The sequence below is a fragment of the Leishmania infantum genome, chromosome 34 (genome assembly GCF_000002875.2).
Source record: "Leishmania infantum JPCM5 genome chromosome 34".
Lineage (NCBI taxonomy): Eukaryota > Euglenozoa > Kinetoplastea > Trypanosomatida > Trypanosomatidae > Leishmania > Leishmania infantum.
The window spans coordinates 5,899-22,992 of NC_009418.2; the positions used below are offsets into that span (position 1 = coordinate 5,899).

General features: G+C 54.2%; 6 protein-coding genes across 6 annotated transcripts; 5 read left to right on the plus strand and 1 right to left on the minus strand.

Annotated features, from left to right (window-relative positions):
* Nucleotides 1-205: 205 nt before the first annotated feature.
* On the minus strand, nt 206-1,126 carry LINJ_34_0010 (conserved hypothetical protein; the record flags this gene model as incomplete). Its single annotated transcript, XM_001468351.1, has 1 exon — nt 206-1,126. The coding sequence occupies one exon, from the start codon at nt 1,124-1,126 to the stop codon at nt 206-208; it is 921 nt and encodes a 306-aa protein (XP_001468388.1).
* A 1,586-nt stretch (nt 1,127-2,712) lies between these two features.
* On the plus strand, nt 2,713-4,062 carry LINJ_34_0020 (hypothetical protein, unknown function; the record flags this gene model as incomplete). The annotated part of the gene is made up of 1 exon (XM_001468352.1): nt 2,713-4,062. The coding sequence occupies one exon, from the start codon at nt 2,713-2,715 to the stop codon at nt 4,060-4,062; it is 1,350 nt and encodes a 449-aa protein (XP_001468389.1).
* A 714-nt stretch (nt 4,063-4,776) lies between these two features.
* LINJ_34_0030 (putative protein kinase) lies at nt 4,777-5,799 on the plus strand (the record flags this gene model as incomplete). Its single annotated transcript, XM_001468353.1, has 1 exon — nt 4,777-5,799. The coding sequence occupies one exon, from the start codon at nt 4,777-4,779 to the stop codon at nt 5,797-5,799; it is 1,023 nt and encodes a 340-aa protein (XP_001468390.1).
* A 1,072-nt stretch (nt 5,800-6,871) lies between these two features.
* On the plus strand, nt 6,872-8,911 carry LINJ_34_0040 (conserved hypothetical protein; the record flags this gene model as incomplete). The annotated part of the gene is made up of 1 exon (XM_001468354.1): nt 6,872-8,911. The coding sequence occupies one exon, from the start codon at nt 6,872-6,874 to the stop codon at nt 8,909-8,911; it is 2,040 nt and encodes a 679-aa protein (XP_001468391.1).
* A 514-nt stretch (nt 8,912-9,425) lies between these two features.
* On the plus strand, nt 9,426-11,180 carry LINJ_34_0050 (conserved hypothetical protein; the record flags this gene model as incomplete). The annotated part of the gene is made up of 1 exon (XM_001468355.1): nt 9,426-11,180. One exon carries the CDS (start codon nt 9,426-9,428, stop codon nt 11,178-11,180), a length of 1,755 nt encoding a protein of 584 aa, XP_001468392.1.
* Nucleotides 11,181-13,428: 2,248 nt separating this feature from the next.
* Nucleotides 13,429-16,629, plus strand: LINJ_34_0060 (conserved hypothetical protein; the record flags this gene model as incomplete). Its single annotated transcript, XM_001468356.1, has 1 exon — nt 13,429-16,629. One exon carries the CDS (start codon nt 13,429-13,431, stop codon nt 16,627-16,629), a length of 3,201 nt encoding a protein of 1,066 aa, XP_001468393.1.
* Nucleotides 16,630-17,094: the final 465 nt, after the last annotated feature.

A 17,094-nucleotide genomic window follows, 5' to 3' on the forward strand; every position in this document is an offset into this window, starting at 1 on the left:
AGTGCGTTGTTCGTCCATAAACTGCTCAGCAAATAAACGGGCCAACAGACAGTTCATTGAAAAGATAAAAAAGAACATGCGTATCACGGTGTGATGAAAGCGAAACCACAAAGAGGACAAAAAATGGAGCTGTCAAGTAAAGCTTGCTTTACGGCAAAAAAAAAAGAAAAAATCAGGTAGCACCCTGCAGAGCGCGCAGAGGAGACTATTCGCGTTTTCGCTCAGCCTTACACTTGATAGACTTATGCGTCTGCAAGATCTTGTTCGACACATAATCGGTGGGTAGTGCCCTCACGATTGCCTCCAGAACGGCGTGATTGCGGTGACCGGGAGTCTGAGGTACAGATCCGAGCTTGTCAAGCGTCTGATGCGCCATGTTGTCAGCGTTCACCATCAGGAAGGTCTCACGTGGCTTACGGGAGCTAAGACCTTGTGTCATCTTGCTCACTACCATGTTTGGCGACACTGCAAGAACATCAATGCCAAACTCCTTCAATTCGTAGTGGAGACCAGAGCCAAAAGACAAGTTGAAGGCCTTCGTTCCGGCGTACGTGCACAGAAGCGGGGCAGGAGTAACGGCGGAGACGGAGCCGAGCATAAGGATGGCACCACAGCGCTTCGCCTTCATCTTCGGCACCACATACTTGGTCATGCGGACACTGGACTCACAGTTTACTTTGAGCAGGCGGAGGTCCGTCTCAAGATCTACCTCGTCGAAATTGTTGGTGTAGGTGTAGTTAACGCCAACGTTATTGACGAGCACGGCAATCTCAATCTTGTCGAGCTCTGCGAACATATCATCGTACTGCTTAGGGGTCGCCGAGGCGAAATCAAACGAAATGGCCTTGCCCTGCACGCCGAGCTGCTTCAGATCCGCCACAACGCTTTCCAGCTTCGACAAGGTGCGTGCAATGACACACACGTTGAATCCACGGCGGCCAAGGTCGAGGGCCATGGCGTAGCCAATACCCTCGCTAGCGCCCGTTACAACTGCCCAGTCGCCGGCGTGGCCGTAACGCTTCTTCATGTTAAGGGATGTCAGGTAGTTGATCTTGACAAAGCCGATAACCTTGAAAAAAATCGCACCCAGGGCAACGGCGCCCAGAACTGAGAGAAAGCACGGCATCGCAGAAGGAGGGGAAAAAGACTTGTCCGCTGAGAAAGCAAGGAGCTATGATGGCGAGAAAGGGCCCTTTGACAGGATACGCTAAATCCTCGATAATGAAATAGGGCAAGGTGTAGGTGAGAACAGAGAGAAAGATGCGGGAGAAACGGAAAGTGTGATAAAGTAGCACCTCTGGGGTTATAGAGAGAGACGATACATGGCAAGTGAACACATATGCGTTCTCAACTCAAGTAACAGTACAATCGCATTGTCCGTGTGGAGAATATCATCATTTTCCGTGTTTTGAGATTATATATATATATATATATATGCCTGCGAGGTATGTCTTCCGCACCTGTTGGGCTGTTGAACAACTCCTGTGTCGTTGTCGTTGTTCGTGCCTGTCCTACCATGCAACATGAGCTCAACTCCAGTCTGCTTGCGCTGGCACGGCCCTGTTGCGTGGTGCGATGCAGTCGTAGACACGCGGCACAGCAATGCACCGACTCCGTCATCTGAGCACGGCCTCCACCCGCAACTCTGCACCCCACTCGCTTCGCTGGCGGCTCCGACGCAACGCCATCCAGGAGCTGACCGCCGGCATCAGCAGCGTTGAATTGCTCTGGCTCGCCCATGTCTTAGGTGCCTGACCCTGTCACCGCCCCCAGTGGCCGTGCATTGGCAGGAACAGGGGCTGCCTGGCTTCCCCACACAGAGTGGGGGTGCCGGACCTAGGTGCCCCGCGCTGAGGTCTCCCCTGTCATGAGAGTGGCGTTGCAAATCGAGTACGAAAAGAGGATTTACGGTATCAGTGCAAAGAACAGCTGCACAATATGCTCGTTGGCTTTGCGTGCTGAGAAGCAAAGGAGGTAGCAGTAGCAGTACGGGATTCGGAGCTGGGAGGTATTCTCCCCCGCTCCTTGAGGCTTTCAATGATGCCATCGATAAAGTTGCGAACAACCTGTAGAACTCGCTGGATTGAGGTTAGCGTCGTAAAGATGCGACTCGAGATGAACAACTGTTGTGGGAATATTTGTGTGTGTGGGGGGGGGGGGAGGGGGACATGTGGAAAGCAGTTTTTCATGGGTAGTTTTAAAAGGTGCAAATATACTGGAGACGGCCCCCTACTTCCACACGGGGTACCAGGCTCCCACTGGGGAAGCGATGCCTCTGCGGTGACACCCGTTGACAGAGTGATCAAACCAAAGGGAAAATCGATGGTGTGGTAGGTGAATTATCGATGCAGTGGACGCAGAGACTTAGTCACAAGAACACAAAGAGAGCTGAAAAGAACCGCGCACCTGCAATCTTAATTCTTGCCGAATTACTTTCGGCAAGGAAATCGACACAGTTGGAAGCTGTGGGTCGGCGACTGGTGCATCTGTTTGGAGGTCGACCCTGGAAAACCGACTTGACAGTCACTGGAAAGCGGTACGTTTTGGCACATGCGTGGTTCGTAGTTATGGACGTGCGCGGCCACATGTGAATTTTTTGTGAAGTTTGTTATCTGATGAAAAAGATATCTGTTTACTGCTTCTTCATCTTTTGCTTGCGGTTCCTCTTCGCCGTGCATAGTCACAGAAGGCGCGGACTTATTCTACTGTCTCATGGCACTCCTGTTGCTCACAGAGGTATGCCAGTTTCATGAAGGCGGGGAACGTTCCCCATTGTCAACGCGGCGGCGACTTATGTTGGCTTCTCTTTCTCCTGCTACGCGAAAATTAGCGTTGACGGGTGAAGGACTCACGATCGGATCAGTTTCATTTAGGAACGGAGGAACTGAGATGAATATCACCATCGCTAACGATGGACCGCCTCCTCCTGTCGGCTGGTGGCGCTACTCGGGCACTGTTACAGTTGCAGGACACAATGCCCCCTTGGGTGCTTGCGGTGTTATTAGCACAGTTAAAAATGCGTGGTCAGTGTGCAGAGTAACACGCGTTGAGCTCACTAGTGACGATGGGGTTGACACTGTAGTGCAGCGGCAAATACTATACATTCTTGGCCTTCTTCAAAACGAAGTCATCTCATTATGTCTGGGCAAACTGCGAATGAAAAACGCTGACTTGGCACCTTGTCTACCATCGCTGAACTCCCTTTCTCTTTATGGCTGTGATGGTAGAATCGAGAAATGGCTCAGCGCACTTAGCACGGCAGCGGAGATAGTCGAAATATCGGATTGCTTTTCTCTCTCAGACGCAACGTTTAAATCTATGCCAACGACCTCAGTGGACCGTCTGGTTCTCGACAACACAAATGTGGCTGCCTCTTTTCTGGAGCACCTGAAATGCAGGCATTCGGTGCGGACACTGAGCTTGATGGACTGCCGCAAGATCGACACTTTGCAAGTAGGTGCTTTCCCACAGTTGCGACGTCTACTACTGTGCCGCACTCCCGTAGCAAGTGAATCGCTGGAAGGTGTTGAAAAATGTCATCATCTTCAGATTGTGAATCTGGGAGGGTGCCAAGAGGTTGTTGATGTCAACGTGCTTGGGGCATTGAAACAGCTTCGCGAGCTTTTCTTGCACGAAACATCTGTAACCAATGCTGGTATCGCAGCGCTTGCCAATTGCAAACGACTCGAAAAGCTCAATTTAGGTGGCTGCGTTCATGTTTCCAACGTCAACCATCTCGGGAGATTGGCTAATCTTTTGGAGCTGCATCTTTGGAGTACGAAGGTGACGAATTCAGGTATAGAGGGTCTGGCCTCGTGCTGTTCACTAGTGGAGCTTGTCTTGGACGACTGCGTCCGAATTACAGATGTTTTACCACTTGGCTGCTTGCAGTCGATTCGATGGCTCTCACTGATTGGCACAGAGGTCGATGCCCCGGGCGTCAAGGGACTGATTCATTGTGAGAAATTAGAGACTTTGGCTCTTGGTGGAACGCGAATTGCTCATCCACCGAAGCTGTGGAGACACGAGGCTATTGTTGAATATCTCGGAAATCTTACCTGATAGGTGCGGCCAGGGGCGGAGGGGAAGGAGCCACCTGCTTCTGATTGTCAATCCATCATGTTGAGGAGTACTGCTCACAAGAAGAAAAAAAATAAGTAGTAGTGAAATCGACGGCTGCTGTGGAGTTTTCTCAGTGAAATGTGAAGCGAGCTTCTGATGCAGTGGAGTACGTTTTATGCGCTGAAGAAGCAGGGGCTAGTGATCGCACTGGGCCGCCGCTACGGTGAAAGTGCTAAATTGGCGCCTGTAAGCCTCGATGTCGGCCCCTAGAACTAGGTATGAACAGAGCTCCTTACTGTTCACTTCCTTTTTTTTTCTTTCCTTTGACTGCCTCGCGACGAGCCTGCTCATGAATATTTGCTGATGAGTCCGCAAGAAAAGAGATAAAAAGTGCCCTTTGTCGTACTGCTTCAGGGAAAGTGTGTTACCCTCTCGGATAGTTGCAACCGTGAAGAAAGGCGCGTATGCGCTGCTTTTCCCCACTTTTTATCCTCGGTAGTGACCTCCTCTTGCGCTGCTGCCTGTAACTTAGTTACTCTCAGAGCTGGAGGACAGATGTCATCATTGTGTTGAGCTTTTTGTTTCCCTTACGCAATTCTCTATACTGATTTGTCTCCTCTGCCTGCATTTCTTGTGGTACATGTCCGGAAGTATGCTTGTGAGAATTTTCGCATTTTTTCGTGAGAATCCGCGGAACGCGTGTCGTGTGCGAAAATGGGCAATTACTTTTCACTTTGTCCTGAGCCCTTCCATGGCCTCATCAGCTCATACGGTATAGGATCGACGTCAAGCACACATCCGTCTGGAGTGGCGGTGAAAGGCCAGGAATATTCCGCAGTGAAGCTGGTCGGGGAGGGCGGATACTCTTTCGTGTATGAAGGATACAACAACGCCAGTGGACAACGGGTCGCGTTGAAGCGGTATGTGTTTTCAGAAACGCAACAGCAGCAGGGAGCTGTTGAAGAGATGAGCATTTACCGCGATGTCTGCCCCAATGACTATATAGTAACGTACCTCGATTCTGAAGTAGTTTATCGGCATGGAGTGCCGTTGCCAGAGATGTGGGTAGTGATGGAGTTCTGTGACGGTCCTTCCTTGCAGGAGTACATTAACAATCGACTGCGGTCCCCTCAGCCTTTCTCGGTGCGTGAGGTGTTCGAAATCGTCGACAATATTGTACATGCAATCGGCCACTTGCACTCACAATCACCGCCTGTTTCTCATTGGGACATTAAGCCTGAAAATTTCTTGTTTACCGATACAGGCCGGCTGAAGCTATGCGATTTTGGAAGCGCAACGCGGCAGTTCTACGCACCCACGTCAGCGGAAGAGGTATCTGCTGCTGAGTCAGAGTTGGGGTCAAGGATGACGCTTCTCTACCGACCGCCTGAATCACTGGACCTGTGGTCGAAGGATCGCGTCGACACCAAAGCTGACATCTGGGCACTTGGTGTCATCATTTATGTGCTGGTGTTTCGCGAGATGCCGTTTGACGCAAACCCGATGGAGGTCATGGCGGCAGTGCCGAAGCGATACAAGGGCAAAACACAGGAGGGCTGCCCCGAGGAGTTTAGGGCTCTCATGGACATTGTGCGCACGAAAATGCTAACTAAAAAGCCTGCGGATCGTGCTGACATATTTGCCATTTCTGAAGAGCTGGAAGGCATCACGCACCTGCCGCCGCTTTCGCGCCCGCGGCCCGGGTTCCAGAGCGCGCAGCGACCGCGGTTCGCTTGAATCCCAAAAGTTTGCGTGAGCTTGGACATTCGAAAACCGTAGTGGGCGCCCTTCGAGTTACTGTGCTGTGCGTAAATGTATCAAAGGGAAGTCGCTACCTTCATTGCTTTTCGATCTGCTTTTGCCCTTATACGTGAAAGGGTAAAAATGCTGTTTTTATTGCTTGCTATGTACTTTTTTGGCTGAAGTCTACTTTGACATGGTAGACGAAAAGGCTGACGGACTTGAGCAACAGTTGATGATAGTGTGTGAACAGGTGGAGCTTAAAATGCCGCAGTCGGACTTGAACGACTCAAGTGGATGCCACAGTTTTTTTTTTTTTTACTGTTCAACGTGCCTATCCGGCCATGCAACATGAGCTCAACTCCAGTCTGCTTGCGCTGGCACGGCCCTGTTGCGTGGTGCGATGCAGTCGTAGGCACGCGGCACAGCAATGCACCGACTCCGTCATCTGAGCACGGCCTCCACCCGCAACTCTGCACCCCACTCGCTTCGCTGGCGGCTCCGACGCAACGCCATCCAGGAGCTGACCGCCGGCATCAGCAGCGTTGAATTGCTCTGGCTCGCCCATGTCTTAGGTGCCTGACCCTGTCACCGCCTCCAGTGGCCGTGCATTGGCAGGAGCAGGGGCTGCCTGGCTTCCTCACACAGAGTGGGGGTGCCGGACCTAGGTGCCCCGCGCTGAGGTCTCTCCTGTCATGAGAGTGGGCACAACAGGCCATTGCACAGAAACACGGGACTGGATGGGTTTTTCAAGGTTTCTTTGCGTAATACTGCGTGCTGAGGGAGGTCAAATGGAAGCCGAGAATAAATACCTACGATAAATGTCTTCATGGACTTCCTGTCTTTCTCTCTGCTGCTCTTGGCTTTCAGAGCTGTTAGCCGTTTGTAATCAATAGAGTTCTCGAGGTCTATTTTTGGTTTGGCTTACCGCTGATATTGCCAAGCTTTTCATGCAAAAAAAAAACGCGGCACTGTTAAAAGCATGGAAATCGATGCGATCGGAGAGCCTCGTGGCCTTTCGACCGAGGCGCTCGGGAAAAACAGTGACTTTCGGCGATTTGCGGAGCGGATGAAGGGAATGGGGCGAGTGTTTGCGGTGAAGTCGAAATCAGACACCGCCCTTCGCGTCATCATTCCGCCGCGTGATGATGAGGCCGCGGAAGGGGATCTCTCGAGAGAGTGGCTGGACTGCTGCCTACGGGAGTATCTCGAGAGAAAGCGTCTCTTTGAAAATCGCTTTCGCAGCCGAGCACAACTGATGGCTCGCGTTTTGGCACTCCTTGTGCCTTTCCTCGCTGTGCTGTGGAGCATATGGCCCATTTGGCGGGTGCTGATTGACGTTGAGACGGATGCTTACTACAAGGCTTTGGAGGTCCCCCCAACGGCGACGCCCAGCGAGATCACGCGAGGGTATCGCGCTATGATGAAGCGTTGGCATCCAGATAACAATCCGACCTGTGGACAATATTGCCGGGAAAAGACAGAGCGCATCAAAGAGGCATACGACATGCTGCTGTCTCGCAGTAACCATCACTTGACTCTCGCAAACCAGTATCACAAAAGTCTCATGGCGCTGCGTTCATTGCTGTCGTTCCGCGGGTTCCAGATATCCGGCGACGCGGCGATGAATGTCTTCATGATCTTACTGCGGCTGTACCCCGCCAGTGCGAGGAAGAGTGCCACGCTCAGGCTCGCGTGCAGCATTGTCATTTTGGTCTTTTGCACTGTGCATGAGACCCTCTTTGTCAGCGGCTTCAGCATTGTGACGGTTGTCGAGCTCTTTTACTACTCTCTGTCGATGGCAAAAGCCTCTGCGCAGCAGCAGTCGATGGAGGAGGTGCGGCGAAACTCCTATTTTGATGTGTTACGCGACGCGTTCGTCTTGCTGGGCTGCGCGAGTGTTGCAAGCATTGCCGTGCGTATGAGGGAGAATGCCGCGATGCCGATGGAAGAGGCCTCCCGCATGTTTTATGGTAGTGTCTACGTTCTCTCGTTCCTGTACAGATTCTCACCGAACGCGTACGACAACTTTTTAATGCGCAAGTGCTCACTGCCGCTCACGTACTTGGACATGACGAGTGCAAGGTTCACGTGGACGCGGTTTGCGACAAGCGAGCTGATGTTTCTCGTCGACGATCTGTTCGTCTTCACGTGTCGCATCTCCAGCCCTTACCGAGTGGTGGTGTACATCGCGCATTTCGTTGCTCTCTGCCAGTTTTTCATGTTACCATGGGATACCCCAATCATCAATGGGAGGTCCAGCGCGAAAGGAAGAGCTGCTGGAATAGAAGAGCCGAAAGCTCCGGCGTCAGCAAGTGCGAGGACCAGAGTAGCTCAATCGACCAACAGCGATGTCATGGAGACGGCTGAGAAAAGCACCTTTGCCCAGTCCTACATAACAAAGGAAGAAGAAGACGTCGTCACCGATCTCGACAGCGAGGCGGTGTCGTGGATAGATATTGCGAGCCTGAAATACAAGGCTCTCGTCTTTGCGCTTGGCCGCAAGCACGCCCAGCAGCACGGCCAGTCGGCAGACGTCGTCGATATTGCGCCAAGTTCTGACTTGCAGAATGTTTTAGTCGTCGCGTTCTCCCGAGGCGCCGGTACCGGGCCGGCTGCATCTCAACAGAGGCTCGACGTTCTTTGTCAGGTGCGTGACCCGGAGATGAGTCGACTTGTGGCGATGGAACGCGGACCAAAGATGATGGTGCCTGCGCGCCCCAAATCTCCGTGGAACCTGGATCTCGCACGCATGGAGTACCGCAAGGTCCTCGGCTCTGTTGCCCCGCTGACGAGTGCACAGGTGTGGCGAAAGCGGGCACCAGGGAGTCCGTCTGCGGGGTGGAAAGTACTAGCGACGATGATGTGCGTGTGGATTGTGTTTGCCGTTGCTTGCGCTGTTGCTGGTCCCTCCCCACACGACGCTGTACGGAGCTCCAAAGGCATCGACAGCTCTCTTCGTCCACAGCTGTTTGCCCGCTTTTTAGGGGCACTTCCGCCAACCCATTTCGTGAACGCTTTGTCGGGAGGTCTACTGACCGTGGCGCAAATTCCCTTCTGCACGCTGGACTGGTGGGACGCGGGGGCCACACTTGGGTTTGTACGTTAGCGGCAAGACAAGCATCGACAGGAAAAAAAAAGGTGCAGACCGTAGATGAGTGGCACGACTGCGTGAGGGCTCTGCACATGCGCGTCGGCATGGCCCGCCGTCCTGTGGCATCCGTTGGGCAGCCAGGTTCCACTGCCTAAAAGGGCAAAAACCTGCTGAATAATTGCCTGCAGCGCAAATAGCACTCTAGTGCCAAGTTCCCCAGTGAGGGGCCTTATGACGAGCCAGCTAGCGTTTTGTGAGAACGGAGGAGGGTGGGAGAAAGGCTGTTCTCGACTGCGGTTCAAATCCAAACACATGCATGCTCCATAACTCTTTTCTTCACTCTGAATCTTTCTTAAAGCACCTGTCCGTTTGTTCTTTTTTTTTTAAACCTATCTTTAAGGCTTCGCTACGGAACTAGAGCAAACGCCTTTGCAGTGTATATTGCGTCAGTGAAGGCGAAGGCATCCTTCCCTGACAGGAGCGCTGCAGCGAGCACGTCCGGCCACCTTCGAACTTCTTCACAGGGGCAATGACCAACACGAACACTCGACAGATTCGTGACGGCAACGACGGCAATCAGAGAGATTTGCGGTCGTTCTTGTCCAAGGCGCTGCTCTACGCGTTTCTGTCGCTCGTGCTCATGAACATCTTTGGAAAGGCACCGATGGTCTCCGTGCCAAACACGAAGTCAGTGCAGCCTCAGTCGCCAGCGCCGCCGTCCACACTGTCAAGTTTGCGTCCGCTTGCTCGACAAGGGGAGCGCTTCAGCGTCGTAGTTGAAACGCAGCCGCCCCTGTTTGAGCCACTTAAATTCGAGAACCTCTTGCTCAACCACGCCGCATTGGCGGCGGCCAACCTGAGCGTAACGATTCCCGTCGACCTGAAGCCGTGCGCGGCCGCCAACTGCACGGTAACGCTGCGCGTGCAGTGGTCTGTGCGCAACTACACATTTTCATTAACAGAGCCGCTTGTGCGCTTTTTCCGCGATTCCACTGTGCAAAAGAAGTACCTCTTCGGCAAAAACAGCGAGGGTGAGAGCGCCAACGTGGAGGCGGCAGTCAGCACTGCGTACAAGCAATACTTCCAGCCCGAGGTGACGCTGAGCCCTGTCGTCTTCTTCGATTACCCTCTTCCGGACCCTTGCTTCGAGTTCACCCCCGTGGTAGAGTCGCGGCCCGGCTTTTACGGCCCGTCCCTCTACATCAACAACTTTTGGATGCTGCGCGAGCATCATGTGCAGTTGAATGCAAGCAGCACATCACAGCCACTCAACTTCACTGTGCGCCTCACCCCACTTCCGCGATGGAAGGTGCTTCTGTACACCCAGTTCGAAAAGACTATGGCGACGCAAGCAACCGCCGGCTTCTCGAAAGCCTCAGAAGCGGAGGAAACAAAGAGGATGCTGCTAGACGTAAGCACCAGGAATCCGGTCCTTCTCGTGGTCACGGCGATTGTGACGGTGCTGCACTCCGTGTTTGAGTTCCTCGCCTTCTCGAACGATGTGAAATTCTGGAAGGGCCGTAAGGACTTTCGAGGTCTCTCCGTCCGCAGCATTATCATCAGCTGCTACTTTCAGTCCGTAATTTTCCTCTATCTCCTTGACAGCCAAGAAACTTCGTGGGCCGTGCTCGTGCCATCTGGAATGGGCGCTTTCATGGAGTTTTGGAAGCTTGCAAAGACGCTCAAGATAGTAAAAGTCGAGGCCGAATCCACAACCGCCGTGGAGGGACAGGGGGCGGCGAGGGAGTCGGCTGAAAAGAAGGGAAAGTGGAGGATTGCCGGGTACGACATCGGTTTTAACGACTCGTACGATTCCCGGACGCAGAAGCACGACGACGTGGCGGTGCGGTATCTTATCTACGCGATGATTCTGCCTCTGACGGGCTACACTGTGTACTCGGCTCTGTATAAAACGCATCGGAACTGGTACTCTTTCCTTATCTCCACGCAAGTTCAATTCATCTACAGCTTTGGCTTTGCGCAGATGACCCCACAGATTTTCATCAACTACAAAATGAAGAGTGTCGGCCAGCTTCCGTGGCGGACATTCATCTACAAATCCCTCAACACCGTCATCGACGACCTCTTCGCCTTTGTCATTAAGATGCCTTGGCTTCATCGACTTGCCTGCTTTCAAGACGATATAGTGTTTGCCATTCTCCTCTATCAGCGCTGGATCTACCCTGTTGACATGTCCCGCTTCGACGGAGATAGCGGCGCAGATGCGGCAGAGGAAGGCGCCCCGGCAGCAGAGGCGGCTGAGTCAGATAAAAAGAATCAGTAATCTCATTATGTGCTGCTACTCAGGTCTGCGTCTTCGCTGCTTGGTGACTTGTAACGTTTTCCAGCTTTTTGTGTGGATGCTTGACACTTGATGACGTGCGCAAACTTTATTATCAGCGGTGCACGAGTCGCAGATGACCAGCTTATACGGGGCGGACATCGTCTCCTGATCAGCTTCTCATTTTTTTCCTTCCCCTTCGCCTCGCTTTGTGTGTGTATGTCTGTCCTCCACAACTTACGAGTTGGAACCGTTCCTTGTTACTGTGCTTAACGAGGCTATGGGAATTGTAAGGCATCGAGAGAAAGAGCAGCACACTTTCTTGGATGCATTGGAGAGAAGCGCTGGCACACTCGCTCGGGCCGCGCTTCACCCTCCCCCACCCGCCTATCGCCACACTGTTTGATAAAGACTGCTGTATACGGATGCGGGGCCATCTAAGAGGAAAGGGGGAGAGGCGCTGAGCGTGTCATGGTGCACCACTACATTTCAAACTCTGGTTCCGGCAGTCGTATGGCAGTGTGCCAAGACGGCATACACCTGGGGCATCCTTGTCACTTGATTCCACTCATCCTTCTCCTGTCCTCTCCCTGATACACATTCGACATGTACGCTACCAGACTGCTCCGTTGTCGTTTACAGAAAGGTGGCTCGCCTGAACGCAGTTGGGGCGCAGATCTCAAATGCGAGAAGCCAGAAGCACCCGTGAGTACTATTGAGCATGCTCTTCAGCTGGAGATTGCACAGCGAACTTAAAGCGGATGTTTTCGTTTCACATTTTTCTCCACCTCACTCCCTGCCCACCTCGCTCCCCAAGAATCGGGGTCAACCTGCTCTGAGGACTGTGAATGATGTAAACAGTGAGCGCCATCGATGAATTGTCAGAGCGCCAAGAAAAGCCCATGGCGGGACATCCTCGCGGAGGTTACCGTTCAGCAGAACCTGATAGAATCCCTTTTACACGCAGCGCCAGAATCGAGAGATAACAGGCGAGACACATCAGTCGGTTTCTCTGCGCCTTCTCCAAACGTCTGCGCCCCCCGCTGGTCGAGCAGGCGAGCCTCTGCGCGATCAACCGGCACCAGAGCAATCATTTCTCCTAGTCCAGAGCGACAAAAAGCGAGAGCCTTGCGCGACAACGGCTCACCGCTAGCTAACGTCTGCCAAAGTGGGCCCGCCAACAAGGTGGGAGCCAGCATCGGGAGCCACTCGCAGTCGACAGCAAGAGAGACCTCCAAGGTGGTCGAGGCCCTTGTTGAAGCGCTCTCCACCTCATCCTGGTCTAGCGATGGTGACGGGTCGGCCACGCAGGTTGGGCAGGGTTTTACGTCGACACGAGGTGCTGCCGCTTCAAGTTCCAAGGTGCACTCGCGAAGTGAGTCGCCTGGAGGCACGATCGCGTCGGACGTAGGACAGCACCATCGGGAGACGGCCTACACTGCACATTTTTTCCTAAAGGCCACACATATCGTTGCTAGCGAGTTTGAGGGGCGCCAGAGCATCGTCTTTGGCGAGTTTACCGAGGTCACCGAACTTGTGTCACGATTTGTTTGCCGTGTGACAATGACATCGCCTCCTCTGTGATATAGTTGCGCGAATGCAGCTGGCGCCTGTGGCCAGTGTGGAGATGCTGTCTGCACCGCTCACAGCCGCAGGAGAGAGAGGAATGCAACAGCAGCAGCAAGTGTCGCTCTTGAGTGAAGGGCAAAGGCGATGCACCGGCACGGATGGCGCGACCGTGGTGCACGCGCAAAGGAAGAGAGACGACCTCAACCCCCATCCAAAATGCACACAAACAGATATAAGATGAGACCCTCTACGCTGCTCAGCACACGGTGACCACGCACAAGAAGGAGTGACGCCATTCCTCGTATGAGAGATAACGGGGAGCTCTTCGTAAGGTACGGCGATGTGATCATGGATTATCGAGAGTGTTCGACAACGTTCTTCACACGCTACGGCCTCGTCTATCGCTGCACCTTCTGCTCTGTCCCTCCTAATTGTTCTGTTCTTCCCCTTTCCCGGTTGTGCCAGTCTTCATATATGTCTCTCCCTCCTATCCTTCCTTTTTCTCGTCTATTTATTATGTAGGCTTCTTGTATCGTCATATTCGACGCTGCGCTGCCGCGGGAACAAAGAAAAAGCGTATAGTGAACTCGGCGGCGCACGCAGACGGATTACCTGTTGTGCGTGCGGCGCTTCACATCCAGCTCGGCTTTGAAAACCGAAGTAGTTGAAGCAAAAGCAAAACATGCATGTCGAAATTCGGCTATGTGGGGTGGAGCAGGCCTGCGCTTTCGACCCACAGAGCTTTTACCGCGTAAAGCAGCTCCTGTCCTCATACAATGGGCAAGGCAGCGGCGCTGAGGAAACTGCCAGGCGCGCCTGGAACGGCGGCTCGCTGTTGCGTCTTCGGCACACGACGCCTTTCACCCCCGAGCTGAAGCTGCAGGTCGTGGTGGAGAGTCTCATTGAGATGGAGAGCAGATGTTTCAGTGCCGTGATGGACAAGAAGCAGCATGAGGCGCGCATCAAGAGTAACTGGAACAACAGTGCTGTCGGAACAGCCTATCACAGCGCAGACGTGGACGAGGTGATTCTGGCAGCCCTTCCTACGGCTGCCGCCGACAGCGTCGTGAAAATTCGTCTGCTGCAGCTCCCCCCACCACTTGATTACGACGCACAGCAAGTTGTGAAGAGAGCGATCGGCAACGCCACCGTCAACAGGCACAGACACGACACTCCCCTGTGCATTGGTGTTGCAAAGATAAGCCTGCGGGAGCTGATGTTGGCCAGGAGAACAGTCAGCATTGCGATGCAGGCGAAGCGGGCCGTTGTGAGTACCGTGGAGGCTCACAACCTAGACACGTTGATCACGAATGCTATGTTCGGCCGAGGAGAGAGGAACGGGAGCGCCGTTCTCTCTGTGCAGTTTAACGGCTACACTTTCGGACGCGTTCCGAGGGGGAAGTCCATACGGAGTCACAGCCCCACGGATACGACGAAGCGCATCACCGCTGCCATGGATTCCGACGCGCCATTGCCAAGTGCTTCGAGTGGAGCAGCCGAGGAGGCTGCTATCGGGATGGAAGAGACTCTCAATTCGCCAGCCATCCGCTTTGTACTACTTCCGTACGTTGCACTTGTCGACGTACTCCTGCGCATGGTTGACGTGACTTCCTGGCGCGTGCCTCGGAAGACAGGGATGGCGCTCGCAGCGGTTGTCATAGCGCTCTACTCGGACCTCTTCGACATGTTGTTCGTGCTGACTGTGGCACTTGGTGTCTTAAGCGTCCTTCGTAACATTTCGCTGTTCTGCTACGTTCCTGCGAGTGACAGCACTGCCGCTCGTGTCGCTGCTGCACCTGTGGGGGGCAGCGGTGTCACCAAGTTTCAGCCGTTTCTCTACAGTCGCGAGAACGCCTTCCTGAACAGTCTGCTGCGCGCGCGCGTCTTTTTCTCGCGTGGTCTGATGGAGGACACGTACTATGAGCTTGCGTTGGCTGCCCACATAGCCCGGCGCAACCGCCGACGGCTGGTCGGGTTCGGTTTAGCTGTGTGCTGCAGCTTTGCCTTCCTCTCCATGGGGACCGTGGTCATTCTCCTTACACTGGGCGCCTTTACAGCGTACCCGGTTTTTCTCAACCTGCCCAACACACTTCGACGCACCCGCAGGAGGAAAGGGTCGGCTTTGGCGCTCATTAGGTATGCTGCCAGCGCAATACGCGTGCCACGGAGATACAAAGTGGTACGTGTCATCCGAGTGGCAGTGGCCCGCGCAAAAACCACATCGCTGTCGTCTCGCAACGACTCCATTGCCGGGTCTGGGGCAGAGAGCCTTCAGCAGCAGTTCCTCAACTGCATTCGCCAGCAAGCCGAGTCGAATGGGGTGCGGTCGCCGACGGAGAGATCAGAGATCTCACTGAAAACGAGGGAGAAAAACAATCTCACGGTGGGCCGCCGAACGCGAACCGTGGATTTCGACGTCCTTCCCAGCAACGCTGTTAACTTTGCATCTACCCTCGATCGGTTTCAGGTCACTCACGTCATGCGCTATTTTGTGGCTCTGTGCTTCTCTTCAAACGTAATGGAAACACCGGAACTGGCTAGCACGACCAGTGGCTTGCGAAAGGCGTCTTCCAACGCGGTTCTTCAGCGTCGCCTGTGCTATCAGCTGAGACAGGCGCGAATGGTAAGTGATCTGCTGCCGTCAGCTTTACCGCAGCCGACCAACATCTCAACGGGTGGTGGCTTGGCTACGATTAGTCAGCAAGGCGGGTCCGTCGTCGGTGATGCGAAGCCGTTGGCAGTGTCCAAGGAGATACAGGAGGCCTTTCAGAGCTACTTCAACAGCACCCTGAACCTTCTATTCTATCTGCGGCAGCAGTGGACATTTCATCCCTACGTCACGCAGTCCAGCACGACAAAGTGCATGCCAGACAGCTTGCGCAGCGTGAGCGTGCTGGCCCAGCCGCAGGGCCTTATCGATGTTGGCGAAGACGACGGAGTCACCAAGGCGCTCATGGCGAGGCGCAACTCAATGTCGAACCCGCCGATGGTAGGCATGTTTAACAGCAGCAATTCTGTCGAGGTGAGTGGGCGAGTAATGGCACTCTACGCAGCGTATTTGCTGCAAGGCGCACGTCTTTCAGTGTACACGTCCTCCAGTGGATGCGCCACCGTGCTACCGCTGCGTGCCCCGGGAAATTGTATGGAGCGGTTTCCGCAACCCAATCCCTGCCCGGCGGATCTTTTGAATACGCTGGACTCGGTGTGGCGCGGGGAGACGAGTGACACGGCAGGGAAAGGGGAGGAGGTGTACTTCAATGCAGATGCCGTGCTGCAAATCATCACTGTGTACAAAGACTACTGGGAAGGCGGCGCGAACTTGGCAACGACGCGATCCTCGGTGCGCCTCGAAAGCAGTGCAGCCGGCGAGAACCACTTCGGCAACACGCTAATGCGAAGTTCGATTCGGGGCGCTCTCGTCTCTGCGTCGCCGGTGCCCCGTCAACAGACAGCACCGCTGAGTGCCACGACGTCCCTCACACGCTCTCCGCGCCAGCTGACCACAGCGCTGACAGGGCTCGCCGGCGCGGCCGGCAGTGCAGGACAGCCTCGAGGTGACATCAGTCCCAATCCCGCTAGCAGCACACGCGACGTCAATGCTGGGCTCGCCGCGCTGCCCCTTCTTCCCGCAGCGATGGCTGAGCCGTACACGACAAATGCAGGCTGCGAGATATCTTTTTCCTCCTCTGCTAAGGCCAATTCAATTTCAAACAAAGCGCTGAGTGATCCGCCCGTGCTTGATGCAACCTGCAATCGCAATGTGAATGGGCGACAACTAGCCGACCATGAGAGGGCGACGAATTCTGACCCGAATTGTAGCGGCTCCCAAACGGGTGCCGGAAAGGGGAACTCAGCGGAGAGGTTGTCGAAATCGAAGAGGTGATGCCTTTTGTGTAGCTTCAGTGCGATGCCGCGCTATGAGTTGCCTGTCGTGTTCTCCTAGTGAGGTGTCCGCCGTGTCGACGTGGCTGTCTGTGTGTGCTTGACTGCTCTTCTAAGCACCAGAGAATGGCCGCGTCAGACTCTCGCGCACCTCCCTCCCCGCCCCCCTCTGAGCCGCCTCCCTCTTGGCCCTCCTCACAAGAGAACATCGGAAGAAAAAGACGATGCGTGCTTGAGGACACGGGACCTCGCCTTTTGCTTCTTTTTCCCTCTCCTGTCAAGTGCGACCTCGGCCGTCACCGAGAGTTGCCACACTTCACGGCGTACTTCCTACTATTATTTGCTTTGTGTGGGCGGCGGTGCACTGCCGCTGCGAGTGCCCTTTCACGGCTTTCTTGCACGTCCTTGATAGAGCGTCAGCGGGTCAGTGCGTAACTTTTTTTTCTCTCCCGATTCCGCCCTTACC